At 43.9% G+C, this 23921-nt stretch overlaps 2 protein-coding genes across 5 annotated transcripts in view; one reads left to right on the forward strand and one right to left on the reverse strand.

Annotated features, from left to right (window-relative positions):
- Window positions 1-12991, forward strand: part of IDUA (alpha-L-iduronidase) — a 47428-nt gene extending 34437 nt beyond the window's left edge. For 3 of the 4 annotated variants that reach the window (XM_064439313.1, XM_064439312.1, XM_064439315.1), the window contains exons 6-14: window positions 107-309; window positions 731-910; window positions 2514-2730; window positions 3330-3545; window positions 4126-4247; window positions 5511-5636; window positions 6261-6337; window positions 7116-7216; window positions 9332-12991. In XM_064439313.1, the coding sequence (XP_064295383.1) occupies window positions 107-309; window positions 731-910; window positions 2514-2730; window positions 3330-3545; window positions 4126-4247; window positions 5511-5636; window positions 6261-6337; window positions 7116-7216; window positions 9332-9432 (1343 nt within the window). In that variant the 3' untranslated portion in view covers window positions 9433-12991. The remainder of the gene's footprint in view (window positions 1-106; window positions 310-730; window positions 911-2513; window positions 2731-3329; window positions 3546-4125; window positions 4248-5510; window positions 5637-6260; window positions 6338-7115; window positions 7217-9331) is intronic. The other variant, XR_010370732.1, reaches the window with a different exon arrangement.
- A 2935-nt stretch (window positions 12992-15926) lies between these two features.
- LOC104047422 (purpurin) lies at window positions 15927-23371 on the reverse strand. The gene is made up of 6 exons (XM_009507729.2): window positions 23341-23371; window positions 22318-22435; window positions 20739-20875; window positions 18514-18626; window positions 17238-17450; window positions 15927-16002 (listed from the first exon to the last, which is right to left on the reverse strand). Exons 2-6 carry the CDS (start codon window positions 22432-22434, stop codon window positions 15992-15994), a joined length of 591 nt encoding a protein of 196 aa, XP_009506024.1. The 5' UTR covers window position 22435; window positions 23341-23371; the 3' UTR covers window positions 15927-15991.
- Between the last annotated feature and the right edge of the window lie 550 nt (window positions 23372-23921).

Consider the following 23921-nt stretch of genomic DNA (forward strand, 5'->3'; position numbering starts at 1 on the left):
CCTGCCAATAAGTGCAATAATAGAGTTATAACATCTTCCTGTATTTTTCGATCAAGATTCTATTTTGAGTTATCATCTTTGATATATGCATCTGCTTGGACTTCAGGGTTTCTCAACTATTATGACGCTTGTTCAGAAGGATTAAGAGCAGCCAGTCCTCTACTAAAATTTGGAGGGCCTGGGGATTCCTTCCACCCCTTGCCCAGGTCACCCATATGCTGGAGTCTTCTGTGTCATTGCTACAATGGAACCAACTTCTTCACAGGGGAGACTGGTGTACGCCTGGACTACATCTCTCTCCATAAGAAGGTCAGTTCAAGATTTCAGTTTAATGCTATTTTTTTAAACACTTCAAGTCACATTTTATTTTGATTTATGAAGTTGATTTCCAGATGACTGTCCAGTCTATAGCAGGAAGCACAGCTACCTATTCTAATGAAACTTTGAAGATGTTCAGTTGAAAGACTTCAACTCAAAGAAAATTTGCCTTTGCCTAACCCCTAGGGGGAAATGACTCTTCTACCTCTTTTCCATTTTATATTCCAGGAGGAGCTCATGCAAACAGCACATGCTGTAATGGATTAGGAAAAAATACCAATACTGTCTGGCCCACAGCTCCTCAGGGACTCCAGGAACATGTTTTCGGAATATGTTTATGTCTGCATGTTGTGACTGTGTGTTTACTACTGGTTGCTCATTTTCGCTAAGCAGATATGAAATATTGTTGCAGGGAGGTGGGAGTTCTCTCTACATCTTGCAACAAGAAGTAGAAGCAGTTGAACAAATTCAGAAGCTGTTTCCAAGTTTTGCTTCTGTTGCCATATACAATGATGAAGCAGACCCAATGGTTGGATGGTCCATTCCACAACTGTGGCGAGCTGATGTGACTTATGCAGCTATGGTTGTAAAGGTAACCCAATTCATTGACAGTCTTGTCGCAGTAGGGTCTTCTGATACAGTAATGCAGTTGTAAAAGTAGACTTACAGTGAATTTTTAAGCAGCTACTCAGAATTAACAGATCCACCAAAAGGAGAGCTCTGTTGATATGGCTGGGGTTTCCCTAAATAGTCTGTTTTCAGTAGCTTTACTTAGTTTGTATTACTTTTCTTCATCCTCCCTTTAACAAAAAAAACAAACTGAGAACTAGCCTTCCATGTGTCAGAGAATGTGTCAGATACTGTATGCAGTCCCCCAGTTAAATCCACCTGATAAGACTATATCCACACATCCTCTCTTCATGTAATAGTGCTGTTATCATCTCTACTGGTAGCTATTGCCTCACTTATGTGAGACATTATTTCCCAGCTCCTTCATAACTTTATCTCATTGAGAAACATCAGGTATAATGAAGAATTTGTTTGAGCTCTCGGCATAAGCCCATTCTTTGGTTTTGGATAATGATTGTACACGTGGCTGTATTAATTAGTGCTAGTAATTACTGCTATTGATCAGAAAAGCAGAAAGAGGACAATGCTCAAGATTCCTGCCGCTGCATAAGTTGTAGCCTGACCCCAGCGCAAGCTCAGCTCTTGCCCCTGCATAGCAATAGTTCCCACTGCAGGCCTGTTGCTTTGTGAGCCACTACCTCATACAGCATCCAGAGTCCACGTCCTCCTGTGCAAAGTAGTGATTCCAAAACCTGGGAGCATGTATGTCACCTGGAAACAAGATTTATCTTATCAGCTACTCCTGTGGAGACAAAGGATCCCAGCTCCTTTAGGCTGCATATGGAAACAGTCTTCTCCAAAGCAGCAAGCTGCTGACTGCATTGCAGGGAGTTTGTGAGAGTAAACAATAGTGTTTAAAATGACGTGGTGATATGAAGGGAGAAAAAAAAGGCACATCAAATGGAAAATTAACACGTGGGTGGGTAGGAGCTGGAGCCCTGTCCTCCTTCAGGGACACAATTATGAGACCTTTTCAGTTGCCCACCTTCTGATGTTCTGTTTGATTCTGATACTTAGGCACAGTCTGGTAAATGGAGAGTTTGGGAGTTATGACGTTTTGCAAGAAAACAGCACAGCAACCAGTGAAATACTGGGAGAACTAACGCCATGTTAGCACCAAGTGGGTAAAAGGACTCACTGAGGAACAGAATCCAGGAACAGCTCCCAGAAGCTTGTGTAATGGGTACAAAGTAACTCCAGAATTGGAGAACCATTTAGATTTAATTCAGATGGTAAATCCAGATTACTAATTTAATATTCAGGACAAAGGAATATGATTTGTAGTGCATCAGCCAAGATAATATATTTATGATTTATGCAGAGTACTAGTAATAATTATTTCAGAGACTTTTCACTAGCAAAACTATCCAGTGGTTAATGTATCACATAAAGAATGGCTTCTCCAGGAGTTGTGAGGAACAGTTTAGTTCTTCAAACTTTTCTAAATGGCTGAGTGACAGCTCTTGTCAGTATGCTGTAAAGATGTAAAAAAAACCCAATACAGACAGTGTGTGTTTGTTGGATTTTCTCCAGGGTGAAGTTCCATCTTTTCTGTGACTTTGCAGGTAATCATCCAGCATCAAAACCTGCTCATTTCCAAAGCCAACAACACCATCAACTACACACTGCTGAGTAATGACAATGCCTTCTTGAGCTACTACCCCCATTACTTCACACAGCGGACTCTGACAGCACGTTTTCAGATGAACAATACAAAGCCACCTCATGTCCAGATGGTGCGGAAACCCGTGCTGACTGTCATGGGCTTGCTGGCACTGCTAGGTATAGTAACTACTGATTAAAGAGCACATCAATAACCTCTTCTACCTAGAAGTTTCCTGCCTAAGAGACATTATTCCAGCCATTTCATCACTGATAAAAGCAGGATTTATTCTACCCTCTGTTTACCGTCTGTGTTAAGAAAATGAAACTTCATTTCCTTTGAGAAATTAGCAGCTCAGGAGATGTTCCTGGCAGTCTGTTACCCATTTGACTTAATTTACTGCTTTCTTTATGCCCTCTGTATGCCAACCATTCTTTTTTTTTTGTTGACCTGTACTTCCATCTTGTGCCATCATATCAGCTGCAAATGTCTTTAAGAAATCCCCACACCTGGAAGACCAATGCAGCATACTAAAAGAAGATCTTAATTCACTGTTACATGCTTAGATGTTGCTAGCTGAACTGCTAAGCGTAAGAACTCTGTAGTATGTGCATGCTCTGCTGTTGTAAAATAAGCCTGACTGAATGCTATACCTGGTAAAATAAGCTAGAACATATCTCAACCTATAGGTCCTCGTATTTTGACTGTTCAGCTGTATCAGCTCCTGATACAGGACTGACTAGCAGTGATGCTTACAGAGTTGTCACATTTTTTAAAGGAGAAAAGCAGACTTTTGCAGAAGTGCACAGCAGTGAAGGTGAAAGCACTCAAAACAGCACAATTGGTGTCCTGGCATCTGTGCACACCCCAAGTGAGATGCAGCCCTCAGACAGTTGGCAAGCTACTCTACTGATGTATTCAAGTGAGGATAACAGGACTTCGTCCAACATCAGCACTGTCACAGTGAATGCCACCCACTTCCCCAAACTTAGAGGTAAACAAGCATCATGTAGGCAGCTCGTATAATTGATCTTTAGGGTAGACCATCTGCTGAAACACTTCTGCTGAGTTGCCTTTCACTGCAAGACTGAGTTTCATTTGCTAACTTTGCCTCTCATCTTTTGGGCACTCCCAGGTTTTCTGAGATATGATGGTGCTCTTCTAGAAAAGGTTCTTTCCTAATGCCTGCATTTTCATCCTGCCTTTAGTGGCAGCTGCAAGTGCTACCTTTTTGGAAAGCTATTAATCTCCAGTGTCCTTGCCTAGATATTGCCAGCCAACCAATTCCCTTACTGGGATGACTCCAAGACAGCCAACATGACCACATGACTGCACAGTTGATGCAGTTGTCCGACAAATGTGTGCAGCACCTGTGCAAAAAATGAGAGGGTTTCAATTGTGGTCATGGAAGGAATAGCTTGAAATTTAAACCTGGCAAATATAAATTGTAGAGCCTTGTAATAGTGCTGAAGTCACTATTGAGAAGGTAGACTTAAACACCTTCTGCTAAATTTATTTGTGTTAATCTTTAAATCCAAGTAAAGAGTTTACTCTCTTTCATTTTATTCCTAAAGAGCTGGTATATGTGACGTATTACCTGGATAACAACCAAACCAATCCCTACCTGAAGTGGAAAAAGCTGGGAAGCCCTGACTTTCCTTCCCCAGAACAGTTCCAGCAAATAAGGGATGCTGAGGTATGACCATGTGTTTGCTTGAAGTGTTGTAGGGGTAAAGTGCTTGTGAATTGGTTAACTACAGCTAAAGAGACAAGAAATCAGCTCAGGTAGTCAAACCTTCATTAGCCCATAGTCACGCGCATCTTGTATACACAGGAGAACACACTTGTGGTCAGGCAGAGAAATGTAGCTGATGATACACAACTGATACCTTTGCATTTATGTTATATATGAGACTAAATGTAGATGACCAGCTTCTTTGCTACTGGTCTACCCTTAACTGAGGAGGCAGAGCTCAATGCGCTTTGAGATCTTTTCTGCTCTGTGTCCCCAGGTAAGTCACATGGCCCTGTGTACATCATGGAAGGGCCAAATTGTTACCTAGAGAGTTGAAATAAGCCCCCCCCTCAGTTACAGAAAACAAACAGCTCCCTCAGGTGGAAACTACCCAGTGCGGCTTCGGAAGACACTTGGCATCCCTCAGGATCTTACAGGGAGGCCTGCAGATCCCCTCATCTCTGAATGCACCCCAGAGGGGACTGAGGAGTAAGGTCTCTCTGAGACCTTTCTGCTTTCTCCTTTCTGCTGAGAAAAGCCATGCCCAGATTACTTAACGTATGTGAGCAGCATGTCACTTTAGCTCCCTCTCCCATATTTTCCCTATCCATTCAGACCCATAGGTTAAAATAAAGGAGGCCACCTTTATCCCCTTTGGGGCCCAGGGACAGTAATTGCCGTCTGACTTTGGTGGACAGTACTATGTCTTCTTTTCTTAGTCACCATGACCCACTGTTGCTAAGGCCTGTGGGATACCGTAGGAGCCATCAGACCTTTCTTCAACAGGCTGCAGCAAGGTTTTGGATGCTCTTGGCCATCTGGTGAAACCTTATCCTCAGAGACCAGCTGAATGGCTGTTGTAGCTAGCAATAGCTTTCATTGCACACTGGGGAATCCATAGCTAAGAGATGGGTGTGGTTTGTAAAGACCACTTGCCTGAAAGTCACCTGTGGGAGGTTACTAAAAGTGATAGATTGTACCTAAAGGGCAAATCAGTTGGTGAGATGGATAAACCTTCTGATACCTGAAAAGCTGGAAAACAAGCAAGATAGAAGAGCCCCCAGCTTGAAGAACTTTGATGGCTGTAAGCCGCTTATCAGCACCAACTCTACTGGAAATTTACAATCCCAAAGTAAATATGCAGTCACTTTACACTGATGTAACAGTTGGGCTTTAGGTGCTGTAATGAAAGATTATAAACAACACTTCTCTTTGACCCCACAGGACCCGGTGGCAACAGGCCCATTCCCATTTCCTGAAGGTGGCATCCTGACACTGAAGCAAGACCTTCCTGTTCCCTCAGTCTTTCTTATCCACATCTGTGCAAGACCCAGATCTGTTCCTGATCAAGTATGTGTTACATTCTACTGTCAGACTCACCAAATTAGAAAGAAACTGCTTCCTGCTTTAAGACTCCCTAGGAAGAGCTGGGCTAGCATTTGGGCCTATCGTTTGTTAAAAGTACCGTGTAAGACCTAGTAAATAAACAATTCTTCTCTCCTTTGATGAGTCAGCTCTCCAAGGCATAATTCAAGGTAAAGCATTCCGCAGTAAGTGATAGGAGCCATCACTGAGATAAATGCAAGTTTATCCATGGTGGGAAAATAATAATGCAGTATTGGAAAGTGCAGTATCTGTTTTAAAGTCACGTCATGTGCTACCAGGCTTGACAACAGCTCTCCAGTTAATAACTGATAGCTAAAAATAAAATAATGGCTGTAGTAGATTAGGCATCTGTATCTGCTCATTCAGCCCCACCCATATACATAGTGGTGCCCAGAGCCTCTGAAGGTCCTCTGCAAGGTTGACAGGTTGGAGACATAGGCTACAAAGCCACAGAGCCAGGAATTTTGATTTTCCCCCTGGCCTCAATGGAAAGAATTAAAGCAAATCATTAGTAAAGATGAACACAGCAATCTGACCTGTCTGATTGGTTTGTACAGTTTTCTTATTTGGGCATGTGTTTTTGGACAGGTGACTGGTGTTCGTTTGATCCCTCTCACAAAGGGGCAGGTCATTGTGTTGTGGGACGATGGCTGTGTAAATTCAAAGTAAGTAGCTTTTAAAATAAAATGGATATAACTGAGTTACAAGCACATTACTCCCTAAGTCGCCACCAGTCCTACAAAGTGAAACAAATTCGCAAATTAATGACTGCTTGCTCTTTGAGAGATGCTACAGTACATTTGTCTGACAAAATGAACTGTAGGACGTGCATGCAGTGACTATGAGGAGCAACCTTGACTTATTTACAGTCTGAGCAAGGAAATCTGCCTGTTGCTCACGAGCATCCAGTGGCATTTTTGAGGGACTTGCCTTAAGCATAACAGACAGGAAGATCCATAATAGAAGTTATATTAGCAGCAGGTACTGAGGTGGGATCTTGCACATCCCTGTAAGGAATGTGAACTGGAAGAGAAAACCTCCAGCAAGCTGTACTAGACTGGAAACCCTCTGTAAGTGAACTCTTAGACGTGATCCATTGTATATCCACACTCCCTCAGGACGCACTGACTTAGCTCCTTTTCGAGCCAGTCTCCCTAGACTCTTCAGCCTTGGTAACTCTGGTTTGGGAGTAAAAGATGCTTAACAGTTGGTGATGCTGCAGGTACCCGAGTCAGCAAGTCAGTCTGGGTGTTCTTATGTGGGCTGTTGGAACGATGGTTCTTCCTAATACTGACAATTCATGCCATCCCACATTTAATAGGAATGAGTCAACTCAATATTTCCTATTTTTGGCTTTCTTTGTTGAATGGCCCTAAGACTAGGATTTGATTGCTTACCATATTATCAGTTGTATTTATAGAGCTGTCTGGTTTTGTCTTCTAGATGTATAAAGACATTTGAAGTGGAGTTCTCACCAGATGGAAAAGCATACCGGCGGATTAATCCCAAAGACACAATATTCACTCTCTGGGTCTACAGTCCAGGTAAGGCAAGAATGTGCGTATTATATAATCTGTCATGGTAGTAGTGCCACTCATGGGTATGTAAAACATCATTTAGTAACTACTGAGGCTTGCTAGTGACGTGTACTTCCATCACAAATAAGAGGATGTTCCTTCCTTTAGGATCACGTTCTCAGTGAAAGTCTTATTCTCATGGACAAACACTAACTGACAAATACACAGAAATTAAAGTCACCCAGCTGTGGGTCTGACAAGCTCCCCGAGAGGCAAACCAGCGCTTTTGTCTTTACTTGTAGATGGTGTAGAAGCATGCAGAAATAAGAACAAAAAATATTGCTCCACATGACTGGAGCTTGCTGTTGTGCTCTTGGTAGTAGACTCACAGCACAGCAAGTCAGCAGTTTGGGCTCAGTCCCACAGGTAATGGCCATGCCTCTGCCTAAATTTGTACAGTGTACTTGGGGTAGGGCAGTAGGAGCAAACTGCCTTGGTAACAGTTGTGTTGTACCACTAAGTCTTGACTTGTTAGACTGCCTAAGGATATGGCATCAAAACACAAAATAAGCGGAAGGTCACGTCCATCTTTCATGGAAGGGTTGGTTGTCTTGCATTTATCACATTCTGAGCTGCTCCAGGGGAAGGTCACAATTCTGCTTTCATTGTGGTCACTTGTACCTGTTCCCATACCCTTTACTGGCTGGCCAGTCTCAAGCTATTAAGGTGTCCCTTTGTAAGAATAGAAGAGGTCCTCCTGTAGGACAGTTTGTCCTGGCTATCTGAACACCTAGCCAAGGAGAGACCCCTCTCTTTGCTGTTGCCTAGAGCTTGCTCTTCTGCCCTGACTAGCTGCCTAAGTTTTAGATGTTTCATGTTATAAAGCAGTGAGTTTCATCTTTGTCAACAGGCAAAGCTTCTCCCACACCCTGTAGTCATTTCTCCTCAAGTACAGCCTAGATGCAACAGAAACTTACCCAGATGAAAAATGCTGAAAGAAGGTAGTCATGTTTTCTTTGGGAATTTTTTTTGTTGGTTTTTTTGGGGGCTTTTTTAACCAAGTGTGGTCTAATCCATGATGTGACTGTCCAACAAGCATTGCTAAGAAGCACTGATCAGAGCTGTGTGAAACACAAACAGACCTTGCCTCAAAGTGATACTAATAACGAGCAATTCAGAGAGGTTTTTGCCAGAAATACAAGCTCATCTTAGCCTCAGAAAGGCTTAGCATGAGCAGGGGGTGCATAATAAAGTTCAGAGCTATTATTGCAGTGTAAAGGCTACACAGGTAAGCAAAGACTGTAAATCATGGCTAAGGTAAACCTCTGAAATTAGGATTCATTATCATCTGGAGCTGCACATCTGGGGAACCTACCAGATTTAATTGTTTGTTTCAAAAACAAAAAAGAAAAAACTGCTTGAAAGATTCTTACATCTTAGCAGCCTTTATTGCTAGGTACTTCCTTCTCACTCATTATTTCTGGCATTCTTTTCCTTTCAGGAAAAAAACCCAAATACTAAAGCACACATAAAAATCAAGTAAATAGATGAGAAAAAAACATTTATATTGCTTGTGAGGTTAAAGACACTGCTAGTGAAGGCTGTGTTCTTTGAACTGGATCAAGGATGAAAACCAGCAGAGCTACAGAACATCAACTAACATACCTCTACAGCAAGTGGTGCTTCCTGAGTTGAGCAGAGAGTTTTCAGTCAGCCTCCATGCTTCTTGTTCTGCTTCTTTGGTGATCCTGTTCCCACATAACCTGTTCCAAAGGCACAATTCAGGCAGAAAAGTAAGTCAGAAAAAATGAAAATGACTAGTTGTGGGTTGCAAAAGATGTCATAGCCTTCTTCCAAAGGGACTGTTGGGACAGCAGTGCTGTAGCTGTACTTGCAAATCCTCATGAGGAGGGAGGAGGTCCTTGGTGCAACAAAGAAAGAGCCAGTACTTGGCCATGAGGAAGTTATAATCATTTCTAGTTAGTCACAGGCACACTTACATAGGGTGCAGAACTGATTTCACCACTTCCCCAGCCCATTCCACAAACCTATGTTTTACAGGAGTAGTCCCTGCTCCACATCCTCCAAGCAACACAGGTGTCAGCCTTTCACAGTGACCATCTCTAACCTTTTCATTTGCAGGAAGCTCAGTCTCCGGCTTTTACAGAGTGCACGCCATTGACTACTGGGGGAAGGCAGGCCTGTCCTCTCTTCCTGTGGAGTATGTTGAAGCTTTCGAGTGATTCTGAAGAGTGGTGCCTGGCTTGGTGACTGAGTGGTGTATGCTCCTTGCAAATGACAACTCCCTAGAAGAATAAACTCCTCCCAAGCTGAGGAGGGAGTATCGAAAGGACATGATGAAGCAAGTTAGAAGCAGAAGCCCCTTTTAACTCTTCAGAGCTCAAAAGGCAGCATTATTCAACAGCAATGACTGACATCCCAACTGTTACAATTGTAAAAGGCTGCTGTAGGACTGGGATTCGTCGTGGTAGCGAAGAATTATGGGAATAAATATTTATTATTCCCCATTTTACACTGAGCTAATGGCCAGGACAACCAAAGATAGAGGTCACAAACTGCAGCAGTAACAGGACCATCGCTTCACTGTATGAGTGAGGATGGCAGCAAAAGCACAAGGAGGACCTGTCTGAGAGAGAACTGCCTGCCTCAGCGGCCAGGCTGTCTTGACATAATGGTTTGATGGAAAAGCGCACAGCAACCAGATGCGTCCAGAGCATGAAGTGAAGGATGCCTGCTTCCCTGCCGGATACTCACACATGCTCCAGTGGGTTATTTCAGAGCAGTTGCATGTCTTCAGACATATAAGGTTCTTCACCTAACAGAGTGGGTTCGTCCCAGCACTCTCAGCATTTGTGGCTGTTACTAGGATGCCAGAGCTATTCCCCTGACACAGGCCTAGGAAGGTGTAGCAGCTCACCCTCAAAGGGGAAGAAGGCACACGAGGCTTTAGCCTCCAGACTTCCATGCCATTTCTGCTTTTGCCCAAGTCACCTGTTCGCGTTGTGGCTGTCAGACACTGTCTTTTTGTGGTGGAGGAGCTACCCCTGAAAGCCCAAGCCCCTCTTTCTCTCCATTGCTGTCACCTAGCCTGGCCTTGTACAGCCCTTACAGCTAATGTCTCTCCCTAGCACCTCTCCCCTCTCAGACTGTAAGTGACCTGAGGCTTGGCTTTGAGTGGCCAGGAGAAAGCTGAAATGCTAGTTAGAGCCTCTTGTGTTTTCATATCACAGGAGCACACTCTTGAATGTAACAGGGCTGCTACAGACAACCAGTTAGGAAATTAACCAAGAACAGTTCGAGCTTCTGTACTTTGCAAAGCATGTGAACGAATGTGCTATAGCCCCAGATCATGGGCTACAGAACACCTCCGGCTGTCCGTGCAGCTGCCAAACACTTTATGTAACAGCAAAGTTCCCTGAAATTGCAGGGGTGTTTTTTAATCTCCCCTTTTCACAGCTGCCACAGTTTGAACTGTGCCTTTAAAATGCTTGTAGAGGGAAGGATAATGCCAGTGAAAACAGCCGGAGTGTTTTCCATAAGAGGAGCAGCTTTGTCGCACAAACAAATCCCCTACTGCTCTCTTTGCTGACATCAGCCACCTCACCAACATAACAACAAAGACTGCATATTTGATGAAACATTCAGGTCCCAGACAATAAAAAACAAGTTTGCACAGGAGGAGAGAGCTGAACTACCTCAAATGGCCTCATTTGTACACAGAAAAGAAGCCTATACGAAAAGTCAGTATGTATGAGACGAAGCCTTGTATCTCCTTACCTTCTGGTTACTTGTTCATGTGCTTATGCTGAAAGTTAGCCTTAAAAGATTCATTTTGTTGCAGAATTCAGATAAAATATTTCTTGCCTCATTGAAGTTTGAGTAAGGAGCACTTGTCACATCCAAATCTGCCAATTCCTTGCCCATAAAGGCCTGTGCAGAACCGAAAAGGGCCATTGCAGCTTACTTAATTGACAACTTTCTCAGTTTCGAAAAAGATAGTGAGAATTTCTACTTGGATGGAGATAGGAAAAATACATTTCAAAGTAGTTGTAGTTGCCCCTAAGTGAAGAATCAGACTATGCTGTTAAATAAAACCTGGCAGTTAAGACATATTGTTTTGCCAGTATGAAATGGAACCACAGAAAAAATGACTTTTAGAAATATTCAAGTATAGGTCCTTGAGAGATTTCAGTGGGTGTGAAGCAGGGGAAGATGCAGGAGCTTGAGAGGACAGTTTACCGTGTTAAGATGCCCTATTTGAGTAGCCTTCTGCTTTAAAATTTTCCCATACTGGCAATCAGAATATAGCAGTCTTTATCAAACCAAGGACCATGGACTTGCTACAGGTGTTTGAAAAAAAACCCAAAACATAGCTGTTGTGAAGAGTATTGATTCTGCTATGCAGGAATGTAGCAGAAAATGTATGGGTGCAAATCATGAAAAATAGAAGATCAAAAATCACTGCCCTCCTTTATTTAGCAGACAAGCTTAAATTAGACCTCACGTAAGTGAGGTCAGTAATGGCGTATATGAGGCAGATGATGCAGAGCTGATGAGTCCTGGTGGAATGTTTGGCTTTTGCAAAGGTGTAGAACAGAGAATGCTGATTCTCTTGCTCTTTCACTGTATCGAAGTCTGCCACTAATGCAAGTGATTTCCTTTAGGGCAAGTTGTCATCTTTTAGAAGATTTTAGGCTGGGAGTTCTGCTGGCCCAGGATTTCTGCTTCTCAGCAGTGACAGACGTGAGGCTTGCAGCTTCCTCTTTGAAATGATTTGTGATTCTCATGCTTACTTTTTTTGTCTTGTTAAACTGCAAAGTAAGAACGCTGTTTTCTCTAAAGTTTCAAGGTAAAATTTCATACATTATTGTATTGCTTATTGAAGCCACAAAAAACCAGAATTTTTTTGCAGGGGCAGAGCTTAACATGTTGTAGATGCAAATAAAATCCAGTTTCTAAGGGTCAAGTCCAGCCACTTTGAAAATCTGTCACTAGGTCCCTCCTTTAGGGCTTTTATGTTAAACATTGTCCAAAGCATGGAAGGCATAGTGCTTTTTCAGGTATTTTCCTGGCAGTGGCATATATTCATGGAAAGCAGAGCTGATCAAAAATAGTGCACTGTCTGTTCAGGAACAACTTTTGAATATTCAGCAAGGCTTGTTTTCTTTCTTCTTCGCTGCTTTTGTATAAACTTATTCCTTTAGGCAATAAGTAAATCTAAACAATTGCAGCAGAGAAGAGAATTTGGTATTTCCAGGAATAAATTTTGGGCTGCCAATGTCTTTTTTTATAATTTGATGTCTACAGACAAATGCTATTTAATACATGAAATTTGAGTTTTTGTAACCATCTGTCACTGACTCTATCTGATAGGGCTTCCGAAATTGCATGTTAAACTCTACAACCTCCTCCGGGCAGTGATTAGCCTCCCCTCACAGATTCAGTTTTCAGACGTGCCAGATGTGCAGGGGCTAAGTGGGAGTAGCAAGTGCTTAGTGGGTCTGTAGCATCAGAACCAAAGCAAGACTGCAGAGCACTCAGGTTTATCTCTTGCTGGCCATAAATCCAAGTAGGAAAATCTAACAGCAACTGCAAGATGAGATTGTTTGCCTGCTCTTCAAGCAAAAGCTTCTGAGGCTATGTAGCAGTTTTGCAACTGTTTGTTAAAATGATGCTAGGGAAAAACCTTTCAAAGGAGTGTTTTATATTGTCTAATTGTGTATATACTGCATTTGTTACCATCTTTTGTGCTACCCAATAAAACCGGTTTTTAGTCTTTCACATGAACCCTGTAAAAACAGGTTCTGATCACTGTGTTCTGGAAACTGCTCAGAACTCTTGTGTCTACGACTTATCTTGGGAAGTAAAGCCTGTTCTCCAGGTGTAAAAGATAGCTTGATTGGTGCAAGTTCCATCATTACATAAAAATGAAGTGTGGAGGGAGTGTGACCGTAAGAAATTTCAAGACTGAAGTAGGAAGTTAAATGCATAGATTGCCTCAGTTACCACAGCCCAGGGAAAACTGGTCTAACTCAACATGATACCACAGTGTCAGGTCTCTGAACTTGCAGTGTCCTTGCTGGGATGAGGTTCATGGCATGTGAAGGACAATAGCCTTGCAGGGTTCCTCCTGCTATTGCACAGTTGTAGCCTTTGTGCCAGCACTAAAGGACATTCTGAGGACAAAACAACAGTCTTTTTCATTTGTAAACAGCTTTTTCTTTTCTCTTGTTAGTGGAAAGTTTGTGCAGGACATAAATTATTACTTGGGACGTACACGCACTTAAAACCAGGAATAATAGACTGGTTCTCATCGGCCGGCTCTAAGAGCAGGCAGAAGTGTGTCTGCCTCTAGACATACCCTATGTCTTGTGTTGAACAAAATGAAGTAACAAGAGAAGTGTACATCATTTCAGAATATCCTTGTAGCTCCCTGCCCTACCCTACCTCATCTTTCATGTTTCCTGAAGTCAGTAGAGAGAAATGGATATGCACTAACTCCCATCTGTTTATTAACTCACCAGATCATATGATGAGGGCCTGCATGTGGTCCTGATGGGAACATGTTCCCACAGTTTCTCCAAGAACAAAATAGGCTGCTGGGGCATGTATAATTCTATGGTGTATTCTCCCAGAGGGGAGGGATTTCACTGCCTAACTCATCTGGACAGACTATACCAAGCACAATAAGGATGCACTTCATCTTGCATATATATTCTTCTTGCTAGAACTCCCATCTGCTCTGGTTATAGTTATTATAACTGTAGACATTAAAAAATCCCACTTCTCTAGGCCTGGTACTATTGGTCTGAATGTCCTGGCCAAAGGTCGGGCTCCTTCAGCTAAGGGTTAGCGTTGTCTAATCACTTGTGACACAAGTCCTAAGTTCACAGATCTCCGCCCCAATATTTCCTTATGGGAGAGGGGGGCAAGTGGTGAATATTCAATCAGTGCACTGACCTTGCACTTAGTCCAGCAGAAAAGGCTGATATTTTTTCAACGTTCAATAGTCTCTTATCTATGTGGGGTTTTTGTTTGCATTGCCTGCTGCTGCTCTTCTGTTTCTGTCCTTAGCTTTAGATGGTAGTTCGCCACCTTGTTTCCCAGCAAGGTAGCTTCCTCTAGTCCAGAAGAGCAAGTACCACCTTTATCTGATGCTGGCTGAGAGTCTTAGGAGTCCCACCTGGAAATACTGGGAAACTTAGGAGGAGTCCTGGCAACCTTGAGAGACTTCTCTGCATCCGGGGGATAATGTCTCTGGCCTTGGAGAAAAGCCATTTGTCAGTGGTTTTTATGCTCCTTCCAACAGATGCAGTAGATAATCATTGGATACTGTAGATAAGACTATGCAGGCATCCTACAGAAGCTGTTTTATAGTGTAGTGCTCGGAAGGTCTTCGCTCAGTATCAGCCTTGTGCCATATACCTTTTGAAAGCCTCAGGAGCAGGAGCTGTTCAGCTTGTTCCTCCCTCTATGCTTGGTAATCACGACTTGGAAAAATTTGTGTTGCTGACAAACAGTTCAGGTGTTTGGGGGTGCAGGGTGCTGGGGGTGTTCCAGACTTTTATTTGTAGGAATTCTGGAGTTTTATTCATAGGAAACAAAGTGAACGTGATTTTACTAAAAGCAGTGGGAAACACATGTTAAAAATGCAGACTTAAGTTACCCTTTTCCTACATGGAGTTGTCTAGATAGCATTCTTTTAGTTCCCTCTATCTATGAAATTCCTGGCCATAAAACCTCTCTATTCTGTATCTTTCAGTTCTATACCTCTCAGGTACCAGAGGCTGGATTTTGAAGGCACTGGGGAGTAAATTACTGCTTATGCCATTAGAAAGGCAAGTAAATGCTTATTTAAAACAATGTCCCAGTGTTATTGAAAGGACCATTGTCTTTATTGCATTTGTGATTCAGGGGCTAGTAGAAGTAGTCTGTGCAGGCTTTTGAATATTCAGATGTACCAGAAAAAAAACCTAAGATATTACCAGACAACAAGGATCACACTATCAGCCTCATCTCAGAGTTGTTGTTCAAGAGGCTTTCTTAGCTTCAGAATTAAAACAGAAATGTTGCTGGGAGAGGTGTGTTGTGTATGCCAGGGCCCTGCAGGCACCCACAAGTCTTCATTGCTTTGTGCAGCCTCACCTGGGACCTCCACCCACATACCTCTTGCCCGTGGTCCACAAATCCTCTTCAGCTCAGCCCAGGCTCCTGCCCCCTTGAGAGCCTTTCTGCAAGTAGTTGTGTCTCTGACCCACTCTCGAGTCCTGTTTCTGGCTGGAGCCACCTTGCAGGCATGCCTGTGCCCTGCCCTGCTGCCCTTGCTCACAGGCTGGACTTCCCAGGTGAACCCCAGACCTGCCTTGTCACTGTGCATTTGTCTGACAGTTAGCACTGTCAGGGGACCTATCCCTGTCACCACCCCTGCTCTGCTCCCCCGATAGGTGCTGGGGGGCACACTGCCCCAGCTGTCTCACCTCTCCTCAGTGAGCAGCCCCGCTCTCTCTGCTCCCAGGCAGGAGAGCAGGTAAGAAAAAGCAATTCCAGAAATGGGTTTTTAAAAAACCTTTATTGACAAATGCCACTTCAGGTAGTCCCTTGAAAATTCAAATACTAGTACTGTATTGCACACAGTTTACAAAATCCCCAACATTTTCATGTGTTTTTCAGCAAAAACACACTAGTCCATATTATGATTTAAATTTTTTTATTAGCTGAGTGGCAGCTTCAAGACCAAGAGGCCTGGTTCCTGTGCTTAAGGATAGGATGAGAATTGTACTTTTAGCAGGCCCCTGGAAAGAAAGAAAAGTAAACGTTAGTCCTTGTAAGTAGATCTGAAGTACTTTAACAGCCTTTTAGTCTTCAGTGAATCTGTAGCTACAACCTTCCTAGGGTACTTCTGAATCATGGTACAAGACTAGGATGCAGAGGTGCAAAAGTTGCTTTTTGCATTGCTCTGTTGGCATAGCACTTGTGCAGCCTTTGCTAGTCCCAGCTAGCCATGAGCTTTCAGCTTACGTGAGCACCTAGCCATGAGCCCACAAACCAACTACCCTCCCTCTGCTACAGTAAGCAATATGGAGGGGCATGGGGCAGGGATGCCCATACCGGTCCCGTAACCTTGGACGATGCCAGCACCTGCTCTGTAGCAGAGGACTGGCTCACACAACAATGTGTCATTCAGAAGGTTTTAGCTGCTATTTCTTGTCCGGCAGTGCAGAACACGTTTGTTACTGTGACAATCCCCCAGTCCAGGTCCTCAGGCCTGACTTGGTAAAGGGCCAATCTCCAGGCAAGGGAGTGTGCGTGTGAAGGGTTTGGGCACTCAGCTGCCAACAAAGAGGAATTTCTGCCTGCAGCATAGCCCTAAAAAATTATCTGCCTATCTCATGGACAGCATATGAGCTAGAAGATCAGCTCCCATGCCTCCAGAAAAAAAGTTCTCTTAAAACGGGCTTTAGACATGCTATGTTTGCTTGTATGTGGCGCAACTGCTGTTTCCTACTGCCAGCAGACACAGTCAGAAGCACTGCTCAGAGCCCCTCGTCTCTGCTACTCAGACCACCCAGGACACAAATGGTGGAGCTAAGAGTGAGGGTCCTCCTTCCTAGGGGAAGCTTCTCCTCCTTTCCAGGAGGACAGTGCACAGACCTATGCTAAGATGCTGTTATCCAGGTGGCCAAGACAAGCATTTTCAAGTGCAGAAACACCAGGTTGTTACACTCATCCCTATCCTATCTATTAGAGTAATAAAGCTGATCTTCTTTTGGTAGCACGCCAGTTTCAGCACACAAGATACCCGTAAGGGCAAACTTAAGACTGCAGAACCACCCTGTAACAGTCTCTCACCCTTACATGGGACTCCCTTTGCAGCTATTTTCTTATTAGATATAACATTAAAAAACGTTGCTAAAAGAGTACAACTCAGTTTGCTACGGTTCTGTTGCATTTACAGCAAATGCTGTCACCTACTCTACCATCTGCCAGCACAGCCATTTCAGTGAGTTTGCTGATCAGCCCAAAGTACCTGACTGAAGCACGGGCTGGAACTGGCCAGACATGCAGATTTCTTCCTGCTTCTGACGCACAATGCGCTGGATGGCTGGGGGGAGGCCACGGGGGTTGCGTGAGAAGATCAGGGAGTAGCCATCATCACAGGAGCCGTCCTCCTTTAGACTGCGGCAGGCATAGGTAATGGCATAGTTATCATAGTCGGTGTCAATCACCCAGTAGTTGTCCCCTGAAACATTAGAACACATGGTTGTCACAGTGGGCAAAACAGAGCAGAGGTGGACCTAGCCATCCCACAGGGAGATGCCTCACTTCAGCACATGGCAGGGATAGCTTCCCAAAGGATCTCAAGTCACCTCCCACATCCAGCTTATCTCCACACTGTGAAGTGAAGAACTGGGACAAGTATGGGGCATCTTGAAGCCTTGTTCCTTATGATGCTCGGTGCATTTTCACCTTTGGTTTCTTAGGCTAGAAGTATTAGGAAGATTAGAACTTTCCAGGTCAAAAAATGGCTTTACGTTTCTTGCTCAAGCATGATGGAGCAGGGCATACAGATTAAATTTTGGCCATACAGATTACATTTCCTACACAAGAAGCCTCAGCAAAACATGTCTTCTGTTTTTCAGCCTTGCTCAACTAAGTGCATTTTGGTGTGGCTTATCTGCCATTACTAAGTGAAGGTACTTCTTTCTTATATATTAGCAAGCCAGGTCCTGCCCAACTTCCACAGCTGGAGAGAGACTCAGGCACAAGGTATGGGGTGTGCAGGGTGCATAAGAGGTTCAGCACGAGCAGTTTCTGCAAGGGGGACTTCAGTTAAAGCTCCATTTTGTTGAGTCCAGCTGTGCCTTGCTGCTGGAGTGCAGATGTAGGTCCACATGTTGCCTCTGATTAGCTATGAGGAGCACAAGGACAACTGACCCTCAGCAGCTTTATAATGCCCACTGCGGGGCCCAGGAAATATTGCCTCCCTAGGTTCAGCACCCCACTTGGCTGTACAAAACCTATGTGTGTGACCCATTGCCTCTAAGCTGCGTCCTCCCTGTTAATAAAAATGGTGTATAGGTGGGGGTCTCTGGGGAGTCTCTGGATCCTACTCCTTCTGTGGAGATAAAAAGCACTGCTTGCATAAAGTGTGTCGTGTCCCCCCCCCAAAAAAAAGGATGCTTTGTCTCTAGTTGGAGCAATCTGAGCTCCAATCTGTTCTTCCTGCTCATATACTGAAACATACAAATCTGAGCAGCTGTGGGCTATCAACCAGCACTGGGCAGCTGGGGAAGTTCACTCACCACCACTGGAGAGGTAGCTGGCCAGGCCTTGGTAGGTCATGTACATTTTTGCTGGAGTGGTTGGGTCAGGTACCGTATACTGAGCAGCCATGTCAGCACAGATCACCCAGAACCTGCAATGAGATCCATGAGACTCTACTCTGCCCTAGTGAGGCCACATCTGGAGTACTGTGTCCAGTTCAGGGCTCCCCAGTTCAAGAAAGACAGGGAACTACTGGAGAGAGGCCAGCAGAGAGCTGCCAAGATTGTCAGGGGACTGGAGCATCTCTCTTATGAGGAAAGGCTGAGAGACCTGGGTTTGTTCAGCCCGGAGAAGAGAAGATTCAGGGGGGATCGTTATCAATGCTTATAAATAGTTAAAGGGTGGGTGTCAAGAGGATGTGACTGGACTCTTTTCAGTGGTGCCCAACAACAGGCCAAGGGGAAATGGGCACAAATGGAACACAGGAAGTTCCACCTGAATATGTGGAAAAATTTCTTTCCTGTGAGGGTGACAGAGCAGTGGAACAGGCTGCCCAGGGAGGTTGTGGCATCTTCCCTGGAGACATTCAAAACCTGCCTGGATGCATTCCTGTGCCCCCTGCTCTGGGTGTCCCTGCTCAAGCAGGGGGGTTGGACAAGATGATCTCCAGAGGCCCCTTCCAACCCCTCCCATTCTGTGATTCTGTGAAGGTAAAAACTTGCAGCCTGTGAGCTGCAAATGGCTGTCCCTCAATCAGTACTTGGGCTAGAACCAAGGCTGCAGTTCATCACAGCTGTCACAGGCACGAGCGTGGCCTTTCTTAATACGAAGTCACTGTTTGTCATTAAGTAATCCAAATCTGTGACACCCCCACATCACTGACAGTGCATTGCTGCTGTCTGATCCACACACACCTCCCCTTTTGTGCAAGTATGCTACAGCTGGGGCAGTGCCCTGACCCTCCAGCTCAGCAGGCTTTTTACCACCCATTTCTGTACAAGCAGTAAGCCACCAAGCAAAATGATGGACAGTGTTTCTTGGCTTCCTGATAGCAGTTTGCAGGGTGAGGTGACCTGCATTTGGGCTCATTTAAGCTCATTTGCTCTGTCTCTGGGCAGGGGCGAGGAGTTGGCTCACTCTCTGACCCTTCCTTGCTCTATTGGCACAGACACATCTGTTACAAGCACATAAATAATTACAGCTACTCTCCTGTCCAAGCTAGTTAAAGGCCTCCAACACAGGCTGTGGGAACCCTGTGGGTTCCTGAACATCCCATCTTTACTGTCTATTTCTTCTAATGCCCATCTCTGATCAGCATCTGTTTGCTTTGAATACCACCTGTGCCTTAGCAAAGTTTGTCAAGTGTTACCTGGATTTGTGAAACAGTGAAAGCATCTTCATTCCTTTCCTTCCCACACTTCCCCTTTATACTGCCATTGCAGAAATAAATTCCCAGCAGCCTTGAGAGCCCCCTTGGCCTCTGAAAGTCCTTTCAGGAATCTTCCCACCCGCACTGCGTGGCATGCCTCCAAAGCTTCATTTGCCCCATCTCAAAATATCATGGGGTGATGTGCTGTTAAGGCTTAGAAGGTTCAGAGCCACCTGCTCTACTCTGTTATTCATGCAGTTAAACAGTTTTTGGTAGTTAATGCACAGCAGAGCTAGTGCTAGCCTACTGTAAGACCCAGATTTTCTTTTCTACACCCAGAAAGTTATTTAATCCCTTTACATGCTATAATTCCTTATAGTAACCATGGCCAACAGGCAAAACTCTTAAGCTTCCTTCCATCTATCTATTCAGGCATTGCAATGGCATCCAAGAGTTAATCACATGTTTTCCCTGGAAGTCTATCCAACACTGTTGAACGATCTGTGAAAGTAATGCTCACTTACACTCCTCCTCTCCTCTTGAATCTCTCAGTGAAATGAAAACTGTCATGCCCTTGCAGCCCCACAAGCTTCACTAGGTCCTCTCACTTGGTTGCAATTCATTTACCTAACCACTCCATCATTCAAGAGTTGACTTTATAATTGACTTTATGCAGTAGTTTTGTGATCGATCCAGGCCAGAGCCAGGCTGAGAAGTAACTCAGGACTCAAAAAGTGTCTAACCTTTGGCTTCTAATATATTACCTTGACTCAGCTTCCCTTTTTGATGAAGACAAACCTGTTTTTGTTGTGTGCTCAGGATAGACCACCATCTATGTCCCCCTCCTGTAGTACCTCACAGTAGCAGCTAGAGCTGAAAGTCAAGAGAACTTACCCAAAAAGCTTCACTCGGCCTTTGGAAGATGCTGTCATTGTGCCATCTTCCTCCACTGTGTATTCAGCAGAGATGTTGTCCTGAAGGAAAAGGCCCTCTGGATCCTTCTTGGCTAGGGCATACCATTTCCCTGCATACTAACATGAAAGGTTATTAATATCTGGATTAATCACCTTGGCAAGATTTGCACAAAAGCATTTTTGTAAATGTAGTCCCTTTCTAACTACCCACTGCCCGGCCATTGGAGAAAGTCTGAGTTTGGGTGGATGTGTAGCACACAGGTCCCGCTATGCTATCTGATGAACCCTTGCCTCTGTGCTGGAAAGAGTGGGTCTAGCAGCTCTGCACTTCTGTGTGCATGTACTCGTTGTCACGTAAGACATTCCTCTCACAGTGAAAGATTCTCCTATCCCAAGATGCCTGCTGGAAGTCAGGCCATTCTTCCCTGTTCCTAATCAGGCCTTGGTTTTCCATGGAAGATGCCATCAATGATAACAAATTGCAGCCACAGAGACCTTAGCAAGCTGGCTAGAGATACTCTCGTGGCTACCAGGGGCCACAGCTGATCTCAGATGGTGAAAAGGGTCTACCGAGCGAAGGAGAAAGCGATGACTCTGCACAGTGAAGAGGAGAGGATGTGCTGGGGAGACTAGCAGCAGGGGGAAATTAAATGAGATTAAGGGGAAGAAAATTTCTAGGAAAAAATGGGTCCCTGAAAATGCACGAGCAGTATTTAGTAAAATGAAAAAAAGATCTAAACAGGTGACTGAGACAGGAAGGCCCTCAAAAGTTAAAATTATTAGTAGAAATATTGAGGAAAGCAGAACTTTGCTGTGTTAAATTTTATTCTTCAGTGAAGCTAATGAGGTCTGTTTGGCAAGTTACATGCTTAAGCCTGAAACAGAATCCATAATTCCCAAATACAGGAGCCTGAGAAAAACTTTTACTTTTTAAAACTGGCATTTCCCAAGTCTCTCCCCAGCTTTGTTTCCAGCAAAGCCAATGCTGTATAGAGACAGTGCTGGCCCCAGCTGCAGCTGGAAGTGATGTTTGCTGAGGGACAGTCAAAATACCTGTCTGGACCTTTCCAATGCCAAGTTAGCCCTGTTTTCCTCCTCGGAGGCATGCAGATTTACTGCAGTGTTTAAACAAGAGTCAGTTTGTGTTCAGGATACCCGGCTAGACAGCAAATAGCTATCAGTTTGCTATGACGCCCAAGAATGGCTGGTGGTGGACACAAGTCCCCAAGGGCATGTGTTTGAGCCTTCTTTCTGATGGGGATCTAAATTGTTTCATTCATGGGCCTGCTCAAAGCTAAGCTCTGTACCAAGATTCAAGCTAACAGAAGATGACGTCTAACAGAATAACATCCCTGACTTTCAAGGCTGGTTCTACCATAATGCTCAGAAAGTTAAGCAGTAGTTAGAAAAACAAACTACAAGGACAGCATCAGAGACAGCATACAAAAGAAGTTAACTTCTTGGTGAGGAACCCCTTTAGATTAACACAACCCATAACCTGGAAAAACAGTCTATGTATGAAGCTTGTTCACATATCCAATTGAAGTAATAATAATTACCCTTTTTGGATCAAAATTGTCTTTCACAGAGAACGATTCCACTGCACAGGTCTGAGCTAGGCTATATTCAACAGTGGAGAGGATCGAGGCCAGGAAAACATACCGTGCGTATTTCATTCTGCAAGACAAAAGAAAATGTGGAGTTTTGTTTCATGCAATAGATGTGGGTAGCTAGTGCTGTGCCTACAGATGCATTCCCCTCTTTTTAGAACTAGTTTCTTTCCATGCTGACTGGACTACCAACTCCTCCACTGAGAAACCAGTGGGTCATTTCAGTGCCTAAATCTAGTCAAAACTGCGCATCAATGGCAATTACTTTGCAAGAGTATTGTGCTTGCCAGTAGTAATATTGCAGTTCATTATACATTACATTATAAATTAAGCCAGACTCTAGGTAAGGTTGGTAAGAATTTATAAAAATTTGAAATTTAAAAAATTTTTGCTTTCACAAGAAGAATAATCTGATGAGCTCTGGTAAAGCACTATAGGTTGTAAGGATGTTGTTTCTAATTATTTCATGGTAAGTGTCCGCTTTGCTTTCAAGGCAGCAAAGCTGTTTTCTTTATGGCCAGTCATCATTACCTGAGCAGGCTCTTCCTAGCTGCCTTCCCTAATAGCAAAATGCATCTTGGTATTGTCTGCCCTCAGACCATTCCCTCTACAAACATGACAAATAATATTAAATTTTTAGAGGCTTGCAGCACAGCTGCAAGGTGGCCATGGCTTTATTTGTTTCCTTGGGTATCCCAGCTCATCTGTGTCCCAACATATTTGTTTCTCACACTTCTGGAAGAGAGCACCTGCATATACATTCTTGCAGAGTATTTGACCCTGAATACCTGTTCTGATGCCAAGATAAAACACAGTTGCCTGAAACTTGCCTGAAGCATCTAAGCTGAGCCACCAACCCAGGACTTCCAAACACCTGAGCAGCTACTCTGTTCCCAGCTGCTGCCGTGCAAGCTGCACTTCCCTGCTGCAAGAGGTGCCAATCTGGCCTGCCTCTGCTGAGGAGAGACCTACCTGTTGGGGTAGAGATGTCGGAGATCCCTGAGACTACTCTGCTTCAGTCTTTGGGCTGCAGTCAGCAGGAGTGTTTTGTGTCAATTGCCCTCCAGCTGCCTTTAAATAATCAATCTGCAAAGTCACTAATTGGTTATTTTTGCTCGTGTGCCTGAATAAAACGCTTAATCTTGGATAATCCATTATGTAAAAACCAACTGTAATCCTCACACTGGTGTGTCTGACTGCTATACTAATACAAACACAGCTTTTACATAATGGAAAAAGCTGCCCAGAAAGCTAATAAGTCTGCTGATGTGATTGTACCACACCTTTGTCTCATTGAAGTCTTTCTGCTTCTAACACGTGTTAGGAGAATAAGCATAGAGCATTAACCAGAGAAACTCATGGACTGTACATACTCATCTGCATAGGCATGTGTTCATATTTGACAACTTGCATGGGGTAGGAATATAATTAGCTCTTCCAATATCTGCATCATCAAATTAAGGTGACCCTTGCAAGAGTAGAAAGATGTTATGCATTATCTACTGGGGGAAAAAAAATTTGCAGAAATAAAGATTTTGCTTTCATGTTCACAT

Source organism: Phalacrocorax carbo, chromosome Z (assembly GCF_963921805.1).
Source record: "Phalacrocorax carbo chromosome Z, bPhaCar2.1, whole genome shotgun sequence".
Taxonomy (NCBI): Eukaryota; Metazoa; Chordata; class Aves; order Suliformes; family Phalacrocoracidae; genus Phalacrocorax; species Phalacrocorax carbo.

Coding starts and splice junctions, on each gene's coding strand:
- LOC104047422 (XM_009507729.2), bottom strand. CDS start 22,434: ATGAAATACGCACGGTATGTTTTCCTGGCCTCGATCCTCTCCACTGTT. Junction 20,876..22,317: donor ACAATTTTGATCCAAAAAGG/GTAATTATTATT, acceptor CTTTCATGTTAG/TATGCAGGGAAATGGTATGC. Junction 18,627..20,738: donor GGCCGAGTGAAGCTTTTTGG/GTAAGTTCTCTT, acceptor ATCTCATTGCAG/GTTCTGGGTGATCTGTGCTG.